Source organism: Salvelinus namaycush, unplaced genomic scaffold (assembly GCF_016432855.1).
Source record: "Salvelinus namaycush isolate Seneca unplaced genomic scaffold, SaNama_1.0 Scaffold1218, whole genome shotgun sequence".
Lineage (NCBI taxonomy): Eukaryota > Metazoa > Chordata > Actinopteri > Salmoniformes > Salmonidae > Salvelinus > Salvelinus namaycush.
The window spans coordinates 34,498-56,724 of NW_024057918.1; the positions used below are offsets into that span (position 1 = coordinate 34,498).

General features: G+C 44.5%; 1 protein-coding gene across 1 annotated transcript in view; it reads right to left on the bottom strand.

Annotated features, from left to right (window-relative positions):
* Positions 1 to 22,227, bottom strand: part of LOC120036133 (semaphorin-6D-like) — a 40,460-nt gene that overhangs the window by 16,711 nt on the left and 1,522 nt on the right. The window contains exons 2-10 of the mRNA XM_038982606.1: positions 12,327 to 12,503; positions 11,106 to 11,278; positions 8,991 to 9,053; positions 7,718 to 7,819; positions 7,501 to 7,591; positions 7,227 to 7,346; positions 6,827 to 6,915; positions 3,932 to 4,149; positions 1,987 to 2,118 (exon numbers count right to left, since the gene is read on the bottom strand). Coding sequence (XP_038838534.1) covers positions 1,987 to 2,118; positions 3,932 to 4,149; positions 6,827 to 6,915; positions 7,227 to 7,346; positions 7,501 to 7,591; positions 7,718 to 7,819; positions 8,991 to 9,053; positions 11,106 to 11,278; positions 12,327 to 12,438 — 1,100 coding nt within the window. The 5' untranslated portion in view covers positions 12,439 to 12,503. The remainder of the gene's footprint in view (positions 1 to 1,986; positions 2,119 to 3,931; positions 4,150 to 6,826; positions 6,916 to 7,226; positions 7,347 to 7,500; positions 7,592 to 7,717; positions 7,820 to 8,990; positions 9,054 to 11,105; positions 11,279 to 12,326; positions 12,504 to 22,227) is intronic.

Consider the following 22,227-nt stretch of genomic DNA (forward strand, 5'->3'; position numbering starts at 1 on the left):
AAGTCATAACAGAGGATTAGAATGTGAATTATTTACCACCATAATCAGCAGCTCTGTGGACTTTGTGTGGGGCCAGAGAGCTGAGCTACATGTGTGTGAATACAGGTTAAATATGCAACGCGTCTAATTATCCAGATTAATTATTTACTGCTAATAACCACCAGCTATATGTGTGTGTGTGTGTGTGTGTGTGTGTGTGTGTGTGTGTGTGTGTGTGTGTGTGTGTGTGTGTGTGTGTGTGTGTGTGTGTGTGTGTGTGTGTGTGTGTGTGTGTACATGCGTGTGGTCATAGACCATGTCTCTCTTGTTAAAGAGGGTTTATCTCAATGAGACCAAAACTCAAGGTCATAGTGACAATACAGTCCTGCCCTGCATCATAAACTGAAGGGAGGGTCATGTACCTGTTGTTGTGCAGACTGACATACACTTACTGAGACATACTGGGCTTGGGTCAGGGTTAGAGACAGACATACTGTAGGTATAGTACCTGGGCTTGGGTCAGGGTTAGAGACTGACATACTGTAGGTATAGTACCTGGGCTTGGGTCAGGGTTAGAGACTGACATACTGTAGGTATAGTACCTGGGCTTGGGTCAGGGTTAGAGACTGACATACTGTAGGTATAGTACCTGGGCTTGGGTCAGGGTTAGAGACTGACATACTGTAGCTATAGTACCTGGGCTTGGGTCAGGGTTAGAGACTGACATACTGTAGGTATAGTACCTGGGCTTGGGTCAGGGTTAGAGACTGACATACTGTAGGTATAGTACCTGGGCTTTGGTCAGGGTTAGAGACTGACATACTGTAGGTATAGTACCTGGGCTTGGGTCAGGGTTAGAGACTGACATACTGTAGGTATAGTACCTGGGCTTGGGTCAGGGTTAGAGACTGACATACTGTAGCTATAGTACCTGGGCTTGGGTCAGGGTTAGAGACTGACATACTGTAGGTATAGTACCTGGGCTTGGGTCAGGGTTAGAGACTGACATACTGTAGGTATAGTACCTGGGCTTGGGTCAGGGTTAGAGACTGATATACTGTAGGTATAGTACATGGGCTTGGGTCAGGGTTAGAGACTGACATACTGTAGGTATAGTACCTGGGTTAGGGTAAAGGTACATGTTCATACCTGGGTTAGGGCAAAGGAACAGGTACATACCTGGGTTTGGGTTAGGGAAAAGGTGCAGGTACATACCTGGGTTTGGGTTAGGGAAAAGGTACAGGTACATAGCTGGGTTTGGGTTAGGGAAAAGGTACAGGCACATACCTGGGTTTGGGTTAGGGAAAAGGTACAGGTACATACCTGGGTTTGGGTTATGGAAAAGGTGCAGGTACATACCTGGGTTTGGGTTAGGGAAAAGGTGCAGGTACATACCTGGGTTTGGGTTAGGGAAAAGGTACAGGTACATACCTGGGTTTGGGTTAGGGTAAAGGATCAGGTACATACCTGGGTTTGGGTTAGGGTAAAGGATCAGGTACATACCTGGGTTTGGGTTAGGGTAAAGGAACAGGTACATACCTGGGTTTGGGTTAGGGAAAAGGTACAGGTACATACCTGGGTTTGGGTTAGGGAAAAGGTGCAGGTACATACCTGGGTTTAGGTTAGGGAAAAGGTACAGGTACATACCTGGGTTTGGGTTAGGGTAAAGGATCAGGTACATACCTGGGTTTGGGTTAGGGTAAAGGATCAGGTACATACCTGGGTTTGGGTTAGGGTAAAGGAACAGGTACATACCTGGGTTTGGGTTAGGGAAAAGGTACAGGTACATACCTGGGTTTGGGTTAGGGAAAAGGTACAGGTACATACCTGGGTTTGGGTTAGGGAAAAGGTACAGGTACATACCTGGGTTTGGGTTAGGGAAAAGGTACAGGTACATACCTGGGTTTGGGTTAGGGAAAAGGTACAGGTACATACCTGGGTTTGGGTTAGGGTAAAGGAACAGGTACATACCTGGGTTTGGGTTAGGGAAAAGGTACAGGTACATACCTGGGTTTGGGCAGTCTCTCCTCTGGGAAGGCGGTCCAGACAGAGTCAGGTGTTTTCTGTTCTTTAAATCGTCCTCTGAACACCTTCTCTATGTCATCCATGGAGAACGCACACACTGCAGACCCTGGGATACTGAAGAGAGAGGAACACACTGTTACACAACTACTATTAACTATAGCTACTAATATACACACTGCAGACCCTGGGATACTGAAGAGAGAGGAACACACTGTTACACAACTACTATTAACTATAGCTACTAATATACACACTGCAGACCCTGGGATACTGAAGAGAGAGGAACACACTGTTACACAACTACTATTAACTATAGCTACTAATATACACACTGCAGACCCTGGGATACTGAAGAGAGAGGAACACACTGTTACACAACTACTATTAACTATAGCTACTAATATACACACTGCAGACCCTGGGATACTGAAGAGAGAGGAACACACTGTTACACAACTACTATTAACTATAGCTACTAATATACACACTGCAGACCCTGGGATACTGAAGAGAGAGGAACACACTGTTACACAACTACTATTAACTATAGCTACTAATATACACACTGCAGACCCTGTGATACTGAAGAGAGAGGAACACACTGTTACACAACTACTATTAACTATAGCTACTAATATACACACTGCAGACCATGGGATACTGAAGAGAGAGGAACACACTGTTACACAACTACTATTAACTATAGCTACTAATATACACACTGCAGACCCTGGGATACTGAAGAGAGAGGAACACACTGTTACACAACTACTATTAACTATAGCTACTAATATACACACTGCAGACCCTGGGATACTGAAGAGAGAGGAACACACTGTTACACAACTACTATTAACTATAGCTACTAATATACGCACTGCAGACCCTGTGATACTGAAGAGAGAGAAACACACTGTTACACAACTACTATTAACTATAGCTACTAATATACACACTGCAGACCCTGTGATACTGAAGAGAGAGGAACACACTGTTACACAACTACTATTAACTATAGCTACTAATATACGCACTGCAGACCCTGTGATACTGAAGAGAGAGGAACACACTGTTACACAACTACTATTAACTATAGCTACTAATATACACACTGCAGACCCTGGGATACTGACGAGAGAGGAACACACTGTTACACAACTACTATTAACTATAGCTACTAATATACACACTGCAGACCCTGGGATACTGAAGAGAGAGGAACACACTGTTACACAACTACTATTAACTATAGCTACTAATATACGCACTGCAGACCCTGTGATACTGAAGAGAGAGAAACACACTGTTACACAACTACTATTAACTATAGCTACTAATATACGCACTGCAGACCCTGTGATACTGAAGAGAGAGGAACACACTGTTACACAACTACTATTAACTATAGCTACTAATATACACACTGCAGACCCTGGGATACTGAAGAGAGAGGAACACACTGTTACACAACTACTATTAACTATAGCTACTAATATACACACTGCAGACCCTGGGATACTGAAGAGAGAGGAACACACTGTTACACAACTACTATTAACTATAGCTACTAATATACACACTGCAGACCCTGGGATACTGAAGAGAGAGGAACACACTGTTACACAACTACTATTAACTATAGCTACTAATATACACACTGCAGACCCTGGGATACTGAAGAGAGAGGAACACAACCACACACTGTTACACAACTACTATTAACTAGATATGGAGAAAATACACACAACAAGAGATTCACAATAACAACACATATGTTACACCAATATTACAGAGTCTACCCCAAATGGCACCCTATTCCCGTATAGTGAACCACTTTGACTAGGGACCATAGGGCTCTAGTCAAAGTGGTTCACTATACGGGAATAGGGTGCCATTTGGGATGCAGCCTCAGTGTGTCCATCCTTACCTGTTCATCTGTGTAGTGAAGACTCCCACCACAGAAGGAACTCCGTTGATGTTGATGATGTCAGTGATGGACTGTAGAACATCGAAGTAGAAGAACGATTCTCCAGGAACAGAACAGTTGAGTCTGGCCTTGACGAAGGACGTCCAGTGTTTCTCCAACACACGCTGGGACCCGCCTACGTCGTTCTTACAGATACGAGCCACTCTGGAGTAGACGGCCTGGAAAGGAAATGGGGAGCAGGGGGAGAGAGACTCTGCAATCAGCATCACTAAAACACTTCCACCCTCTGAATAAGACATCTGCCTCATCCTGTGGCCTCACAGTGTGACGCACACTGACGCATACACAAGCACACGCGCGGCGGGCGCACACACATGCTTATCCAGGACCCTGTGTCAGAGAGGACATTTGTTTGAAGCTCCGACTGAACAAACGCCTCACACTCACACCTCTTAACCCTAAACCTGATTCACACACACCTCTTAACTCAGTCTGATTAACCTTGAACTAGAACAGAGCTGGGCTATAGGACTGGGCTATATGATAGGGACTGGGCTATAGGACTGGGCTTTATGATAGGGGCTAGGCTATATGATAGGAGCTATAGGACTGGGCTATATGATAGGGGCTAGGCTATATGATAGGGACTGGGCTATATGATAGGGGCTGGGCTATAGGACTGGGCTATATGATAGGGGCTAGGCTATATGATAGGGACTGGGCTATAGGACTGGGCTATATGATAGGGGCTAGGCTATATGATAGGGACTGGGCTATAGGACTGGGCTATATGATAGGGGCTAGGCTATATGATAGGAGCTATAGGACTGGGCTATAGGACGGTGCTATATGATAGGGGCTGGGCTATAGGACCGGGCTATAGGACGGTGCTATATGATAGGGACTGGGCTATATGATAGGGGCTATAGGACAGTGCTATATGATAGGGACTGGGCTATAGGACTGGGACTGGGCTATAGGACGGGCTATTTGATAGGGACTAGGCTATAGGACTGGGCTATAGGATGGTGCTATAAGACGGGGCTATATGATAGGGACTGGCTATAGGACTGGAATTGGGCTATAGTACGGGGCTATATGATAGGGACTGGGCTATATGATAGGGACTGGGCTATAGGACTGGGACTGGGCTATAGGACAGGCTATATGATGGGGACTGGGCTATAGGACTGGGCTACAGGATGGTGCTATAAGACGGGGCTATATGATAGGGATTGGGCTATAGGACTGAAATTGGGCTATAGGACGGGGCTATATGGTAGGGACTGGGGTATAGGACGGGACTGGGCTATAGGACGGGGCTATATGATAGGGACTGGGCTAGATCTTTGGGCTAGAGCTCTGGGTGTTGGACTGTTGGCCTGTGGGGGACTAGGGCTAGGGCTCTGGGTGTTGGAGTGTTGGGCTGTTGGGGACTAGGGAGCGGGTTCTGGGTGTTTGGCTGTGGGGGGACAAGGGATAGAACTCTGGGTGTTTGGCTGTGGGGGACTAGGGCTAGAGCTCTGGGTGTTGGACTGTGGGGGACAAGGGCTAGAGCTCTGGGTGTTGGACTGTGGGGGACTAGGGCTAGAGCTCTGGGTGTTGGACTGTGGGGGCCTAGGGCTAGAGCTCTGGGTGTTGGACTGTGGGGGACTACGGCTAGAGCTCTGGGTGTTTGACTGTGGGGGACTAGGGCTAGAGCTCTGGTTGTTGGACTGTGGGGGACTAGGGCTAGAGCTCTGGGTGTTGGACTGTGGGGGACTAGGGCTAGAGCTCTGGGTGTTGGACTGTGGGGGACTAGGGTTAGAGCTCTGGGTGTTGGACTGTGGGGGACTAGGGCTAGAGCTCTGGGTGTTGGACTGTGGGGGACTAGGGCTAGAGCTCTGGGTGTTGGACTGTGGGGGACTAGGGCTAGAGCTCTGGGTGTTGGACTGTGGGGGACTAGGGCTAGAGCTCTGGGTGTTGGACTGTGGGGGACTAGGGCTAGAGCTCTGGGTGTTGGACTGTGGGGGACTAGGGCTAGAGCTCTGGGTGTTGGACTGTGGGGGACTAGGGCTAGAGCTCTGGGTGTTGGACTGTGGGGGACTAGGGCTAGAGCTCTGGGTGTTGGACTGTGGGGGACTAGGGCTAGAGCTCTGGGTGTTGGACTGTGGGGGACTAGGGCTAGAGCTCTGGGTGTTGGACTGTGGGGGACTAGGGCTAGAGCTCTTGTGGTTTAAATGAAGCGTGTGAAGCAGTCAGCAGAAACAGCTTTAATAATTGACCAGTGCAAAGCTCCATCTGCCCAGGCGTCATCCCAGGCCCATCAGCATCGACACATACACACACAGGAACACACACAAACACACATCCCAGCATTAGTAGCGCTAAAATATTTATCAGCCCGCGGTTTCAGCCTGGCCGCCCATTCTCTGAATGATGCATCATGGGTAAATATGAGGCCTGCGGTGGCTAAAGCATGCAGAAAACATCCATTACCACCAAGGGTGTGTGTGTGTGTGTGTGTGTGTGTGTGTGTGTGTGTGTGTGTGTGTGTGTGTGCGTGTGCGTGTGCGTGTGTGTGTGTGTGTGTGTGTGTGTGTGTGAATCCTCTCCATGGGTAAAGGGTTTACATGTAAAGTAGTTTGACCTACAGTTCAGTCACTACCAAACTACACTTTACACATTCTGCTGTACTCAGCACTTTTCTACAACACTATCTGTTGTCTGGTAATATAGTGTTTACTATTTATAATACATAAATATTTATAATACACAATGTTGTCTAGTAAACTGTGTGTGTGTGTGTGTGTGTGTGTGTGTGTGTGTGTGTGTGTGTGTGTGTGTGTGTGTGTGTGTGTGTGTGTGTGTGTGTGTGTGTGTGTGTGTATGTGTGTGTGTGTGTGTGTGTGTTACCTTGCCCAAGTTGTTGTGTTCTGCTGCGATCTCTCTGTAGAAGAAGTAGACATAGTTCCCATAATCCACTGCATGCAGGAAATGGGGCTCTGGAAGAGAGAGGGGACAGAGGTTTTGTGTTGTCACGTCTCTTTTTTCTACTTCTACCTCTGTCTATACATAACTACCTCTGTCCTCCCTTCAACTCTGTCTCTCTCTGTTCTCCTCCCCTCTCCCTCCTTCCCCACTTCTCTCTCTCTCTCTCTCTCTCTCTCCATCCATCCTGAATATTTCAGTGTTCCTGTAACAGCTGCGTGTAAAAGAGTTGACCTAGATAGTGTGACAGAGCAGAGCTACAGGACGTCTTCGCAGGACAGGGACATGGACAGCGTCTGCGGTCACCACACACTGCTGTGTTTACCTTTCAGCCATTTGGAGTCGTATTTGATAGTCCTGAGGGCCGAGCCGTCACCCATACTACGGTAGATCACTGCGTCGCTCGCCAGGAAGTCAGCAACCGTCGCCGAGTACAGCTTCCCGTCTGAAACAACACACACACACACAGGTCAGACAAACACATTCCATTCTGTCATACTGGACATGTAGATCTAACACCCTGGTTCAAACTGTTTGTTTGCAGACTGACTTATGAACCCTAGTTGCTATGGCCACAGTGTGTGTGTGTGTGGTCATACCAGCGAACAGAGCGACGTTGGTCTGCTTGGCGTCAAACGGGCATCGTGCCAGTCCGCTGATTTCCTCCCCGTCAAACTCCAGGTTATCCAGCTACACACACAGACACACATGCACGCCGTTAACAAAGACACAGACGGCATAGTAAACAATAGGTGCTTATGGAGGCAGAGCAGGAGGGAGAGAGAACGTTTCTCACACACCCTGCTGTTGTCTTACCCTGTAGTAACGGCACATGGGGTTGAAGCCGTTTGTTCCACAGATGAACACCAGGTCATCATTTCTGGGAACCAGAACCTTGATGTAGTTATGACACTCATCCTGGAGGAGGGGAGAGAGAGAGAGAGGAGATCATATTATAAACCGCTTAGCCAGTAGCTATAATGGTCGCTATAGCCAGTAACTATAATGGTCGCTATGGCCAGTAGCTATAATGGTCTCTATAGCCAGTAGCTATAATGGTCGCTATAGCCAGTAGCTATAATGGCAGGTATAGCCAGTAGCTATAATGGTCGCTATAGCCAGTAGCTATAATGGTCGCTATAGCCAGTAGCTATAATGGTCGCTATAGCCAGTAGCTATAATGGTCGCTATAGCCAGTAGCTATAATGGCAGGTATAGCCAGTAGCTATAATGGCAGGTATAGCCGGTAGCTATAATGGTCGCCATAGCCAGTAGCTATGATGGTCGCTATAGCCAGTAGCTATAATGGCAGGTATAGCCAGTAGCTATAATGGCAGGTATAGCCAGTAGCTATAAAGGCAGGTATAGCCAGTAGCTATAATGGTCGCTATAGCCAGTAGCTATAATGGTCGCTATAGCCAGTAGCTATAATGGCAGGTATAGCCAGTAGCTATAATGGCAGGTATAGCCAGTAGCTATAATGGTCGCTATAGCCAGTAGCTATAATATCAGGTATAGCCAGTAGCTATAATGGCAGGTATAGCCAGTAGCTATAATGGTCGCTATAGCCAGTAGCTATAATGGTCGCTATAATGGTCACTATAGCCAGTAGCTATAATGGCAGGTATAGCCAGTAGCTATAATGGCAGGTATAGCCAGTAGCTATAAAGGCAGGTATAGCCAGTAGCTATAATGGTCGCTATAGCCAGTAGCTATAATGGCAGGTATAGCCAGTAGCTATAATGGCAGGTATAGCCAGTAGCTATAATGGTCGCTATAGCCAGTAGCTATAATGGCAGGTATAGCCAGTAGCTATAATGGTCGCTATAGCCAGTAGCTATAATGGTCGCTATAGCCAGTAGCTATATTGATCGCTATAGCCAGTAGCTATAATGGCAGGTATAGCCAGTAGCTATAATGGTTGCTATAGCCAATAGCTATAATGGCAGGTATAGCCAGTAGCTATAATGATAAGACATTATGAGGTGAGAGGTAAAGCCGAGAGTAGAGAGTCTATAGTAGTCAGTAGAAAGGCAGTGTATAGTAATTATAGAAACATGGTATATTAGTAAGTATAGTAAAGTCTTACTCTGTGTTTCCCCTTCATGGCACAGTTCTTTCTGTCTGCCTCGCCTGACCTCCATGTTAACTTCTGTAAACATCAACACACACACACACACACACACACACACACACACACACACACACACACACACACACACACACACACACACACACACACACACACACACACACACACACACACACACACACACACACATTCATTCAGGCAAGCACAAACATACACAATTCAGCATTTGGGATTTCCCACACTGGACAACTTTTTACAGCTGTTGATAAGTCATTGATAACAATCTGCGAAAAAAATGTCATGTCATTACATGAAGATGTAATGGGGGATCATAGCTATATTCAATCAAATTCACGAGTTGATTTAAAAACCTATGTTTAACCTTTTATCATGATTGGCGTCCTGACGGATTAGTCCAAAATCGTGTTACATAAAAAATTACTTTTCTGTCCTTGCATTTATGGCAGTGTAAGTTATCGTTATATCATATACTGTATTAAGCAGTAATCAGTTCAATTAGACATTGAACTTTAACCCTGTAAGATTCCTGGATCTAGCTGTTGGACAGTTTTTTTTGTATAGAGATCTCAGAAATGCAGTGTAATCATTTCTTGTCTCCTTATGTTACGGGGTGGAAACTGTTTTTATGGGCACACAAATCCAAAATAATGTATGTGATTGCAAAAGTTAATGCTTCTAACCGAAAGAGTCACCTTACCTTGATACTTAAAACCTGAATTGATACTGTCATTAACATGGTTCTTCAATAATTATGCTTAATACTTGTTGGATGCGTATTTGGTGTCCAGCTGATTAGTTACGCCGTGATATTTTCACACATCATCATCTGATCCAGGAAGGAATCTTCTGAATGACAGTCAAGTGCTGAACGAACAGCTGTTGTGATAGCGCATGTGATGCAACAACAGCCCGAGTGCTGGACAAAATAATATTTTGGTGTCTGGTGAAGAGTTGTTCCTGGATCCACGATGGATCTAATATCCCTTGTGAATTGATGCTGATCATCTGTTGTTGCCTGCCTGCTTTACAGCAGGGTCTCGTTAGATTTAACAGAGAAAACTTTTACGTAATGAGTTCATGTTTTCATATGTTTTTGTGCCTCCGATTGAACATGGAGTCTACTGTGTGCAGCTGTGCGCAACGCCAATGCTCTTCCTATGAATTATTCTGGATATAATGACAACAAATTACACAGCCTAGTGGGCTTATTGACATTATGATCTGGTAATGAAATAACGTGACAAATAAATGTTTTCCCCCTCCATGTTATACCTTCATTTTTAAACAATACAAGGGGCTTGAAGTAGCCTACTTGAAATTACATTTGGAGCTCAGAAATTCAAGAACTGGAATAGGCCTACCTTGAAAATCAGACATTTCCTCAATTTGGTGCTTGAAAAGTATTTTTAATTATTGTAGCCCATTTATAAGTTCTCCTGCTCCCTTATAATTATCTGTGATTTTATTTTTGATCCGTTTTTGTGAGAGATGTGGCCACAGTTTCCCACCGCTTCAATGGAATTCAATTGAAGGCTGTTGCAGTACTCTGTTGGTATGTTGCAGTACTCTGTTGGTATGTTGCAGTACTCTGTTGGTATGTTGCAGTACTCTGTTGGTATGTTGCAGTACTCTGTTGGTATGTTGCAGTACTCTGTTGGTAAAACTATGTGCAGTTATTATGAAGACATCTGTTGGCTTCCCATACAAAGTCTTCCATTAAAAAGGGAACCTGTTTTTTGGTCACTTTCTCATTATTAAACCAGGGATGGTGAGATTAATGCTACCGTTATTCATGGCTGTATTATGTATCCCTGCGTCAACCACATAGGCTACAGAAACATTCCCATGTATGCATCCAATCTATTTCATCTGTGAAAAACATTTTTATTTTAGTTTCAAACCACTTTGAAATGTTGATCCCAATGTCACACATTGGCCCCATTATTTATAGAAAGAACCATTTCCACTCTCATTTATAGCCTGTTAATTATGTGATTGATGAGATCGTTTTTTCTACAGACGACTTGTGTGTAACTCAGTGAGTAACTTGTGGTTAGACAGACAGACAGACTCAAAGACAGACAGACTTACCCTGTAGGGAATGATCTCATTCCTGTAGGATTCTCGGAGACTCACAAGATACACCTGGTCTCTGCCAGCGATGAACAGCGTATCCTGTATCTTGGTCATCAGTTGGAAGTCCAGTCTGTGCTGTGACTCGTTCCCCGATGGACGACCTCGGAATACTGGGTACTGCCGCGAGACTGAAACACACATACACACGTTAATTAGAGATCACATACATCTAAGCTTTCAGAGTGCTACACACACACACACACTGGCTCTGAGGGCCACACACTATCAATCAGGTTATTGATTAAGCGTAAACATGTTGTGTGTTACAGCTTTATAGAAATCTCTCAGTAGTGTAATTCAGGCTGCTGATACAGCACGGTGGTGTATGTGTGTGTGTGTGGACATGTTTAACTATACTTGTGGGGACCAGAAGTCCACTCAGGAATAGTAAACGAACAGAATTGTGACCAACTGGGGACATTTTGTTGGTCCCCACAAGGTCAAATGCTATTTCTAGGGGATTTAGGGTTAAGGTTTAGGGTTAGGAGCTAGGTTTAGTTTAGGTTTTCAGGTTACAGTTAGGGTTAAGGTAAGGGCTAGTTTTTGGGTTAGTGTTAGGGAAAAATAGGATTTTGAATGGGACTGAATTGTGCGTCCCCACAAGATTAGTTATACAAGACTGTGAGTGAGAGAGAGAGAGAGAGAGAGAGAGAGAGAGAGAGAGAGAGAGAGAGAGAGAGAGAGAGAGAGAGAGAGAGAGAGAGAGAGAGAGAGAGAGAGAGAGAGAGAGAGAGAGAGAGTTATGGTAGGCCAGGTCAGCAGTCTTTGTATTCCCTGTGTACATCACAGAGGAAGGGAATCTAGTTAATGCCTGAGCTGACGATGGACAGAATTGATTTTATACAGGGCATACTATGTCTGATCAGTCAGCACGAAGACCTTATAGTACACCATCAATACACTATTCACTGATACACATTACATTACCATGAAGACCTTATAGTACACCATCAATACACTATTCACTGATACACATTACATTACCATGAAGACCTTATAGTACACCATCAATACACTATTCACTGATACATGCAGGACAATGGGACACATAATTCATGACAACAGGGTGCAGCATAAAAGTTGATTGGAAATGAAATTGTACTGAGACATGATGCTGCTGTCTTGTGAGTGAGACTAACCTGAGTGTGTGTGTACGTGCAGCGTGTGTGTACTCACAGTGTGCATCGACAATGTCCAGGGGTATACTGTCCTCTGGGAAGCTGGCAGACAGGGTGTGTGTGGCTGTAGCTAGCAGTATGCTGAGCAGAAGGCCTGCTCTCCAAACCATGACTGTTGCTGCTTTTGGTCTGAGACCACTCCTTCCTGCCTGGTTCTCACCCAACAAGATGTTACCTGGAAACACAGAGACGATCACTCATGAAATACAGAAATACTAATTCTAAATCGCCAAAGAAAATTATATTTTTCTCTGTCATTTTCTGTAATTGCTCTCTATATCTCTCACACACACACACACACACAGTCCATTTCTCTCTCATTCTCTCTCTCTGAACCCCTTTTACATGTAAACTGTTTTACCAGGGACTATTGTACCCAGGTCTATTGTAGATCACATGACTGACTGTTTAGTGGTTTCAAGTTGAGATCATTTATGACATGAGCAGTACCTCGGACGGCCTGTTCAGCTAGTGTGTGTGTGTGTGTGTGTGTGTGTGTGTGTGTGTGTGTGTGTGTGTGTGTGTGTGTGTGTGTGTGTGTGTGTGTGTGTGTGAGAGAGTGGCAGCAGCCCTTTAGAGACGGCGTGTGTGCATATTAATGAACGTCCAGTCAAATATTTATAAGACAAACAAATTATTCATGTGGACAGTCTGAATGGATATACACAATTTACCACTAGACACACACACACACACGCACACACGGGGATGGATTAGCCAGCAGCACACTGAGACACACACACACACACTAAAGTGTGCACACAAACAGAGTATCCCAGAGTACCACTGATGAGCACGTCATCTCTTTGCGCACACGCACGCACACACGGCCACACACACACAAACCAGTATTGACACGCTTTCAATTAGCCCAAGGTCCACCTGCTTCAGAGCAGAGCTAGCTGGCAGCAGCCGGTGTGTCTGTCTGGCCAGCCCATTAGTATCTGATTGATCCAGTCAGGATGTATGCCTCACTAGGCTTATATACATGTTCACCTATATGAACTATTATACTAACTACAGCAGCCTCTATAGGTTAACACACCACAGCAGTTTACCTATGGAGCATTATATTATATCTTTAGATCTAAGGAATATTAGATGTCATCGTTAGAGCAGCACAGATGTCCAATGAGAATGAGGATGTCTGCGGGGGGATCGGATGGAACAATCAACACACTGCAGGCTAAATCTACTCTCCCTGTCTAATACTGTTAGCTGGCTGAATACACACAGCCTTAGATCTATGGTATCTATGTGGCTGTTAAAGTGGCCTGAGGAGGGTTATATCACTGTGGTGATGACAGAGACAGAGAGACAGAGAGACAGAGAGAGTCAAACCAAGCAGTATGACTGGCAGTGATGCATCACCAGCCACTATGGAGGTACGCATGCACTACTGCTGGGAGGAACCAGCCCAGTGCCAGCTGGCAGAGCAGATCTGCTCTTCTCTTTAATTAGTGGTTTTAGTGGAGAAATTAGAGTTCTGATGTTTCACCAATCAGAGCAGAAAGATCCCTCTGATGATCTAACACACATTGATGAGGCTGGCTACAGGATATCCTATACACAAATGATTCACTGATCCATACCGAACAATTCATATAATCTATATAGAACGATTCACAGATCTATACCGAACGATTCACTGATCTGCAACTGTCAGCAATTTCATCCCTCACCCTAATCAGTGGAGAAGAGGAATTGATACAGTGGAGAAAGAGAGAAAAGTAAAGACAACTACATGGGGACATGCTGCTTTAGCTACTTAAAGGGGTAATGTGAGATATTGGCAATTAAGACCTTTTTCTACTTACCCAGAGTCAGATGAGCTCATGGGTACAATCGGTATGTCTCTGCATGCAGTTTGAAGGAAGTTGAAGGTACAGTGCCTTCAGAAACTATCCACAACCCTTGACTTTTTCCAAATGTTGTTGTGTTACAAAGTGGGATTAAAATGGATTTAATTGTCTTTTCTTTTCTTTTTCAATGATCTACACAAAATACTCTGTGATGACAAAATGGAAGAAAATTCAACAACAAAAAAATCTATATATGTAAAATAAACCACTAAGTAAGTATTCAACCCCCTAAGTTAATACATGTTAGAATCCCATTTGGCAGTGATTACAGGTCTGAGTCTTCCAGGGTAAATCTCTAAGAGCTTTGCTCACCTGGATTCTACAATATTTGCCCATTATTCTTTAAAAATTATCAAGTTGGTTCTTGATCATTGCTAGACAGATATTTTCAAGTTTTGCCATAGATTTTCAAGCCGATTTAAGTCAAAACTGTAACTAGGTCACTTAGCAACATTCAATGTCATCTTGGTAAGCGACTCCAGTGTATATTTGGCCTTGTGTTTTAGGTTGTTGTCCTGCTAAAAGGTGAATTTGTCTCCCAGTGTCTGTTGGAAAACAGACTGAATCAAGTTTTCCTCTTTGATTTTGCCGGTGCTTAGCTCTATTCCATTAATTTTTAACCTAAAAAACTCCCTAGTCCTTGCCGATGACAAGCATACCCATAACATGATGCAGCCACCACCATGCTTAAAAATATGAAGAGTGGTACTTAGTGATGTGTTGGATTTGCTCCAAACATAACGCTTTGTATTCAGGACAAAACGTTTATTTCTTTGCCAATTTCTTTGCAGTATTATTTTAAGTGCCTTACTGCCTATTCTGTACAGGCTTCCTTCTTTTCACTCTATCATTTATGTTAGTATTGTGGAGTAACTACAATGTTGTTGATCCATCCTCCGTTATCTCATTTTACAGACATTTTAAACACTTTAACTGTTTTAAAGTCACCATTGGCCTCATGGTGAAATCCCTGAGCAGTTTCCTTCCCTGGTCTTTGTGGTTGAATCTGTGCTTGAAAATCACTGCTCGACTGAGGGACCTTACATATAATTGTATGCAGGTGCGCATCTTTCACTGGGGACGGGGGGAACATGTCCCCTCCACATTTTGAAATTGCATTTTTGTCCCCGTTTTATCATTGGAATGTGATCCAAAAAGGAGGCAACGGTGTGCTCTAGGACCGTGTGGACGCCTCTGAGCTGTCAGGTAGGCTGTTTGGAGTGTTTACCCGAATGGATAAAAAAACATTTTAAAAAACCCAAGTTATGTCCCCCCACTTCTAAAACCAAAGGCGCGCCCCTGATTGTATGTGTGGGGTACAGAGATGGGGTAGTCATTTAAACACTATTACTGCACACAGAGTGAGTCCATGCAACTTATTATGTGACTTGTTGAGCACATTTTTACTCTTGAACTTATTTAGGCTTGTCATAACAAAAGAGTTGAATACTTATTGACTCAAGACATTTCAGCTTTTCAGTTTGAATTAATTTGTAAACATTTCTAAAATCATAACTCCACTTTGACGTTATGGGGTATTTATTGTGTGGAGATCAGTGACACCAAATCTCAAATTAACACATTTTAAATTCAGGATGTTACACAACAAAATGTGGAAAAAGTTGAGGGCTGTGAATACTTTCTGAATGCCCTGTAGATTCACCAGTCATTGCTAACTAGCATTAGCGCAATGACTGGAAGTCTACCAGAACAGCTAGCATGCTATCTTAATTGCCCAAATCTGGCAATATCCCCGCTGCTGCTGTTACTCTCCCTACAATTCAGACCTTCAAATCAATTCCAAAAAGTTGTCCTAGAGAAAACGTCTCGTTTTCCAAATTATTCTCGAGACAACAACTGATAATTAAATATCTAAGAAGAAAAAAATGAATACAGATACAATCAATAAAGTATAAACCCTGGGAAAATGATATGAACATTATAGAGCATTACTATACTGCCTCAGGGCTGCCTCAAGATACAACAAGGCTCCTTTCACAGGTTAATCATTTATTCACAGGTAAATCATTAATCTCCCTTGTTAAGGATAATTGTATTTATTTTCCTTTCTTTCTAACGCTCTCCTTTTCTCCCTTCCTTCATTCCCTATCCTTTCTCTTTTTCTGTCTCTTTCTTTTCTTTCAAGACTCTCTCTCTCTGTTATTGTGGAACACTTGGGCTGTAACTTCCCATGATGCCTAGCGGTGGAGTAGCAGTTGTTCCTGGGCAGCTCTAATGTAAAACAGAACAGAGAGGGAGAGGAAGGGGAGACATGGAGGGGTCAGCCTGCTAAAATTACCCTCAATCTGAGGCCAACCTAGCATGTTCCCTATTCACTATCCTATTCCTACCCTGCAGAGTGTTTGTGTGTGTGTGTGGAGGGGGGCTCGACAGGCCCTGAGACGCAGGAATAGAGCTAGTCACGCAACTCTGTCCTGTTCAGTCTTCCCCCTCCTTCTCTCTCTGTCTGTTATTACAGGCTTTTCAGTATCCTACAATCACTCTCCTACTGCTGATGTTGTTGGCTCAGACTCCCGCTGTTTAAACACCAAGACGAGGGTGTGTGTGTAAGTATAGTGTGTGTGTATGTGTGTGGCGGGGGTTGTTGGCTGGGTGTTTGTTATTGGCAGGATCTGCACCAAGTTGCCTTATGAAGCTTGTTCTAGTTGCAGTGTTTCAATCACAGAACCTGACCAACACCTATATTGTGGTAACGTTGTAAGTAGCACAAGGTTAACAAAGAACTTACAGACTGGGAGCAGCAATCAGTGTGGACTTCCTCTCTCTGCATATATTATTATTTAACCTTTATTTAACTAGGCAAGTCAGTTAAGAACAAATTCTTATTTTCAATGACAGCCTAGGAACAGTCGGTTAACTGCCTTTTCAGGGGCAGAACGACAGATTTGTACCTTGTCAGCTCAGGGATTCGAACTTGCAACCTTTCGGTTACTAATCCAACACTCTAACCACTAGGCTACGCTGCCGCCCGGGTATATATATCAGTACCTGTCAAAAGTTTAAAAACACCCACTCATTCAAGAGTTTTTCTTTATTTGTTTTACTATTTTCTACATTGTATAATAATAGTGAAGACATCAGAACTATGAAATATCACATGTGGAATCATGTAGTAACCAAATAAGTGTTAAAAAAAGAAGTATATTTTATATTTGAGATTCTTCAAAGTAGCCACTCTTTGCCTTGATGACAACTTTGCACACTCTCGGCATTCTGCCAACCAGATTCATGAGGTAGTCACCTGGAATGCATTTCAATTAACAGGTGTGCCTTGTTCAAAGTGAATTTGTGGAATTTATTTTCTTGTTAATGTGTTTGAGCCGATCAGTTGTGTTGTGACAAGATAGGGGTGGTATACAGATGATTGCCCTATTTGGTAAAGACCAAGTCCATATTTATGGCAAGAACAACTTAAATAAGCAAAGAGAAACTAGAGTCCATCATTACTTTAAGACATGAAGGTCAGTCAATCCGGAAAATTTCAAGAACTTTGAAAGTTTCTTCAAGTGCAGTTGCAAAAACCATCAAGCGCTATGATGAAACTGGCTCTCATGAGGACCGCCACAGGAATGGAAGACCCAGAGTTACCTCTGCTGCAGAGGATAAGTTCATTAGAGTTACCAGCCTCAGAAATTGCAGCCCAAATAAATGCTTCACAGAGTTCAACTAACAGACACATCTCAACATCAACCGTTCAGAGGAGACTATGTGAATCAGGCCTTCATGGTCGAATTGCTGCAAAGAAACCACTACTAAAGGACACCAATAATAAGAAGAGACTTGCTTGGGCCAAGAAACACAATCAATGGACATTCGACCGGTGGAAATCTGTCCTTTGGTCTGATGAGTCCAAATTTGAGATTTTTGGTTCCAACCACCGTGTTTTTATGAGACACAGAGTAGGTGAACGGATGATCTCCGCGTGTGTGGTTCCCACCGTGAAGCATGGAGGAGGAGATGTGATGATGTGATGGTGCTTTGGTGGTGACACTGTCTGTGATTTATTTAGAATTCAAGACACACTTAACCAGCATGGCTACCACAGAATTCTGCAGTGATATGCCATCCCATCTGGTTTGCTCTTAGTGGGACTATCATTTGTTTTTCAACAGGATAATGACCCAACACACTTCCAGGCTATTTGCGCTATTTGACCAAGAAGGAGAGTGATGGAGTGCTGCATCAGGTGACCTGCCCTCCACAATCACCCAACCTCAACCCAATTGAGATAGTTTGGGATGAGTTGGACAGCAGAGTGAAGGAAACAAGTGCTCAGCATATATGTGAACTCCTTCAAGACTGTTGGAAAAGCATTCCAGGTGAAGCTAGTTGAGGGAATGTCAAGAGTGCGCAAAGCTTTCCTCAAGGCAAAAGGTGGCTACTTTGCTAATATATATTTTCATTTGTTTAACACTTTTTTGGTTACTACATGATACCATATGTGTTATTTCATAGTTTTGATGTCTTCACTATTATTCTACAATGTAGAAAATAGTAAAATTAAAGAAAATCCATGGAATGAGTAGGTGTGTCCAAACTTTTGACTGGTACTGTATATTTAGTCCCGCTTCTGTGATTGTTGGACATACTGTATGTATAGTTATTTCTCTCTCGTTTTCTCTGTCCATGTCCATCCATCTTTCTATTCTCTCTCTCTCTCTCTCCCTCCCCTCCTTCTCTCTTTCTATTCTCTCTCTCCCTCCCCTCCCGCGGTTCCCATTCTGCCTGTAGAAACAACACCAGAGCAGTCTCCTCTCCTGCAGGTCAGTACAACTGGGGCTGTGGAGGAATTGGCCCAATCAAGTGTGGTACACAATAAGACTGCAGTAATGTAACCCCCATGACCCCACCCTGTGTGTTGTTGTAAATACCCTCCATCAGTGTGACCAGGGTGAATAGAACACCACTGAACAATAGATGCCGCGCCAGGGACAACTCTGTTAGTCACCCAGCCCTATGTTACACGCACGCACGCACGCACGCACGCACGCACGCACGCACGCACGCACGCACGCACGCACGCACGCACGCACGCACGCACGCACGCACGCACGCACACACACACACACACACACACACACACACACACACACACACACACACACACACACACACACACACACACATTTGTATTACACATTTGTTTTACTATACTTGTGGGGATCAAACAATTGATTCCCATTAAAAATCCTATTTTCCCTAAACTTTAAACCCTTAACCCTAATCCCAAACCCTATTTCTAATCCTAAACCTAATTGTACCCCTAAACCTAACCCCTAAGCCTAAAATATATTTTTTCCTTGTGGGGACCATGGAATTGTCCCCTCTTGTCCAAATTGGAATTGTTTTAGTATCCTTGTGAGGGCTTCTGGTCTCCACAAGGATAGTAAAACCAAAAACACACAGCCACACACACACAACGTAGAGGAAATCAGATACCCTCAGTACAAACTGTAGTATTACTTCTACTACACTTCACTGAATACAATGACATTTTACTGGTAGCAGTCCCTGTGTGTGTGCAAGTGTCTGCCTGACTACGCGCGTGTGTCTGCATGTGTGTATGTGTGTGTGCTTGCCTACGTGCGTGCATGTGTGTGTGCAGCCATGCCAAATTGGATGTACTAAATAACTTTGTTGTCCTCATCAGGGCTTTGGGAAAGTAATCAGTTTGTGACCGAGCAGCCAGACGATTAGCAGACCTCCATCAGAGCAGACTAGAGAAACCATTACTGCTCCCTCTCCTTCTCTTCAATAACAACATGAGCCAGTCATCTCAGTATTTACTGAGGATTACATCTGAAGAGCCTGACTTGTTGCTACAGAGAGAGTTGGCAGAGAAAGAAGGCTGTGCCACCTCACACCATCCCCCCCCCCCCCTCTCTACTTCCCTCCTTTCCTCCCTCTTTCTTTCCCTTCATGTGTAGTGGGGTATAAGAGGAGAAAGACAGTTGTCTCTCTCCTTCCCTCCTTTACTCTCTCTTTCCATATACCTTGGTGAGAGGGGGATTGTAAGAGGAGAAAGGCTCCATGGTAGTTCAGCTGTAGTGAAGCACAAAGGCCAGAGCTGCAGGTGTGACGGGAACAATAGAGGCTTTGGGCTGGGCTGTACAATGGAGCTACCGCCTCTAACACTGTCCAACTCTCTGGGATTAGTAGTAGTGGCCCTTCACTGTCCAACTCTCTGGTGGTTAGGGTTAGTAGTAGTGGCCCTTCACTGTCCAACTCTCTGGTGGTTAGTAGTAGTGGCCCTTCACTGTCCAACTCTCTGGGGGTTAGGGTTAGTAGTAGTGGCCCTTCACTGTCCAACTCTCTGGTGGTTAGGGTTAGTAGTAGTGGCCCTTCACTGTCCAACTCTCTGGTGGTTAGGGTTAGTAGTAGTGGCCCTTCACTGTCCAACTCTCTGGTGGTTAGGGTTAGCAGTAGTGGCCCTTCACTGTCCAACTCTCAGGTGGTTAGTAGTAGTGGCCCTTCACTGTCCAACTCTCTGGTGGTTAGGGTTAGCAGTAGTGGCCCTTCACTGTCCAACTTTCAGGTGGTTAGGGTTAGTAGTAGTGGCCCTTCACTGTCCAACTCTCTGGGATTAGTAGTAGTGGCCCTTCACTGTCCAACTCTCTGGGATTAGTAGTAGTGGCCCTTCACTGTCCAACTCTCTGGTGGTTAGGGTTAGCAGTAGTGGCCCTTCACTGTCCAACTCTCTGGTGGTTAGGGTTAGTAGTAGTGGCCCTTCACTGTCCAACTCTCTGGTGGTTAGGGTTAGTAGTAGTGGCCCTTCACTGTCCAACTCTCTGGGGGTTAGGGTTAGTAGTAGTGGCCCTTCACTGTCCCAACTCTCTGGTGGTTAGGGTTAGTAGTAGTGGCCCTTCACTGTCCAACTCTCTGGGGGTTAGGGTTAGTAGTAGTGGCCCTTCACTCTCCAACTCTCTGGGGGTTAGGGTTAGTTGTAGTGGCCCTTCACTGTCCAACTCTCTGGGGGTTAGGGTTGGTAGTAGTGGCTCTTCACTGTCCAACTCTCTGGTGGTTAGTAGTAGTGGCCCTTCACTGTCCAACTCTCTGGTGGTTAGGGTTAGTAGTAGTGGCCCTTCACTGTCCCGGTAGTAGTGGAGTTAACAAACATGATTAAATGAGTTAAAGTTGTTTAATTTCATATTCAGCACATTATTACTTTGTAGGGAAACACCAGAGTGGGTATGAGTCTGGCAACACCAGAGTGGGTTTGGTACTGGCAACACCAGAGTGGGTTTGGTACTGGCAACACCAGAGTGGGTATGAGTCTGGCAACACCAGAGTGGGTTTGGTACTGGCAACACCAGAGTGGATTTGGTACTGGCATCACCAAAGTGGGTTTGGTACTGGCATCACCAGAGTGGGTTTGGTACTGGCAACACCAGAGTTGGTTTGGTACTGGCAAAATCAGAGTGGGTTTTGTACTGGCAACACCAGAGTGGGTTTGGTACTGGCAACACCAGAGTGGGTTTGGTACTGGCAACACCAGAGTGGGTATGGTACTGGCAACACCAGAGTGGGTTTGGTACTGGCAACACCAGAGTGGGTTTGGTACTGGCAACACCAGCGTGGGTTTGGTACTGGCAACACCAGAGTGGGTTAGATTCCAGCGTGGGTTTGGTACTGGCAACACCAGAGTGGGTTAGATTCCAGCGTGGGTTTGGTACTGGCAACACCAGAGTGGGTTAGATTCCAGCGTGGGACATAAACTGAATAGATGTGTTTACTGTAAATCACTTAATGTAAGTCAACTGTTCAAGTTGCTGCTATATGCTAATTCAGCACCTACATATTCCTGAATATATTGATATATTGATGGGTTTGAGCCTGGATACCCTGTAGACCTGCTACTACTGACCAGGGTGAATGGGGGATCATTTTACTGGATTACATTTACCCTTAAAACAATGGTTTAGAATTATATTCAACTTTCCATATCATTTCAGTCACAAAAAAATCTAGGACTTGTGATGTTATGTATGTCACATAATAATCAGAATGGCATCAACT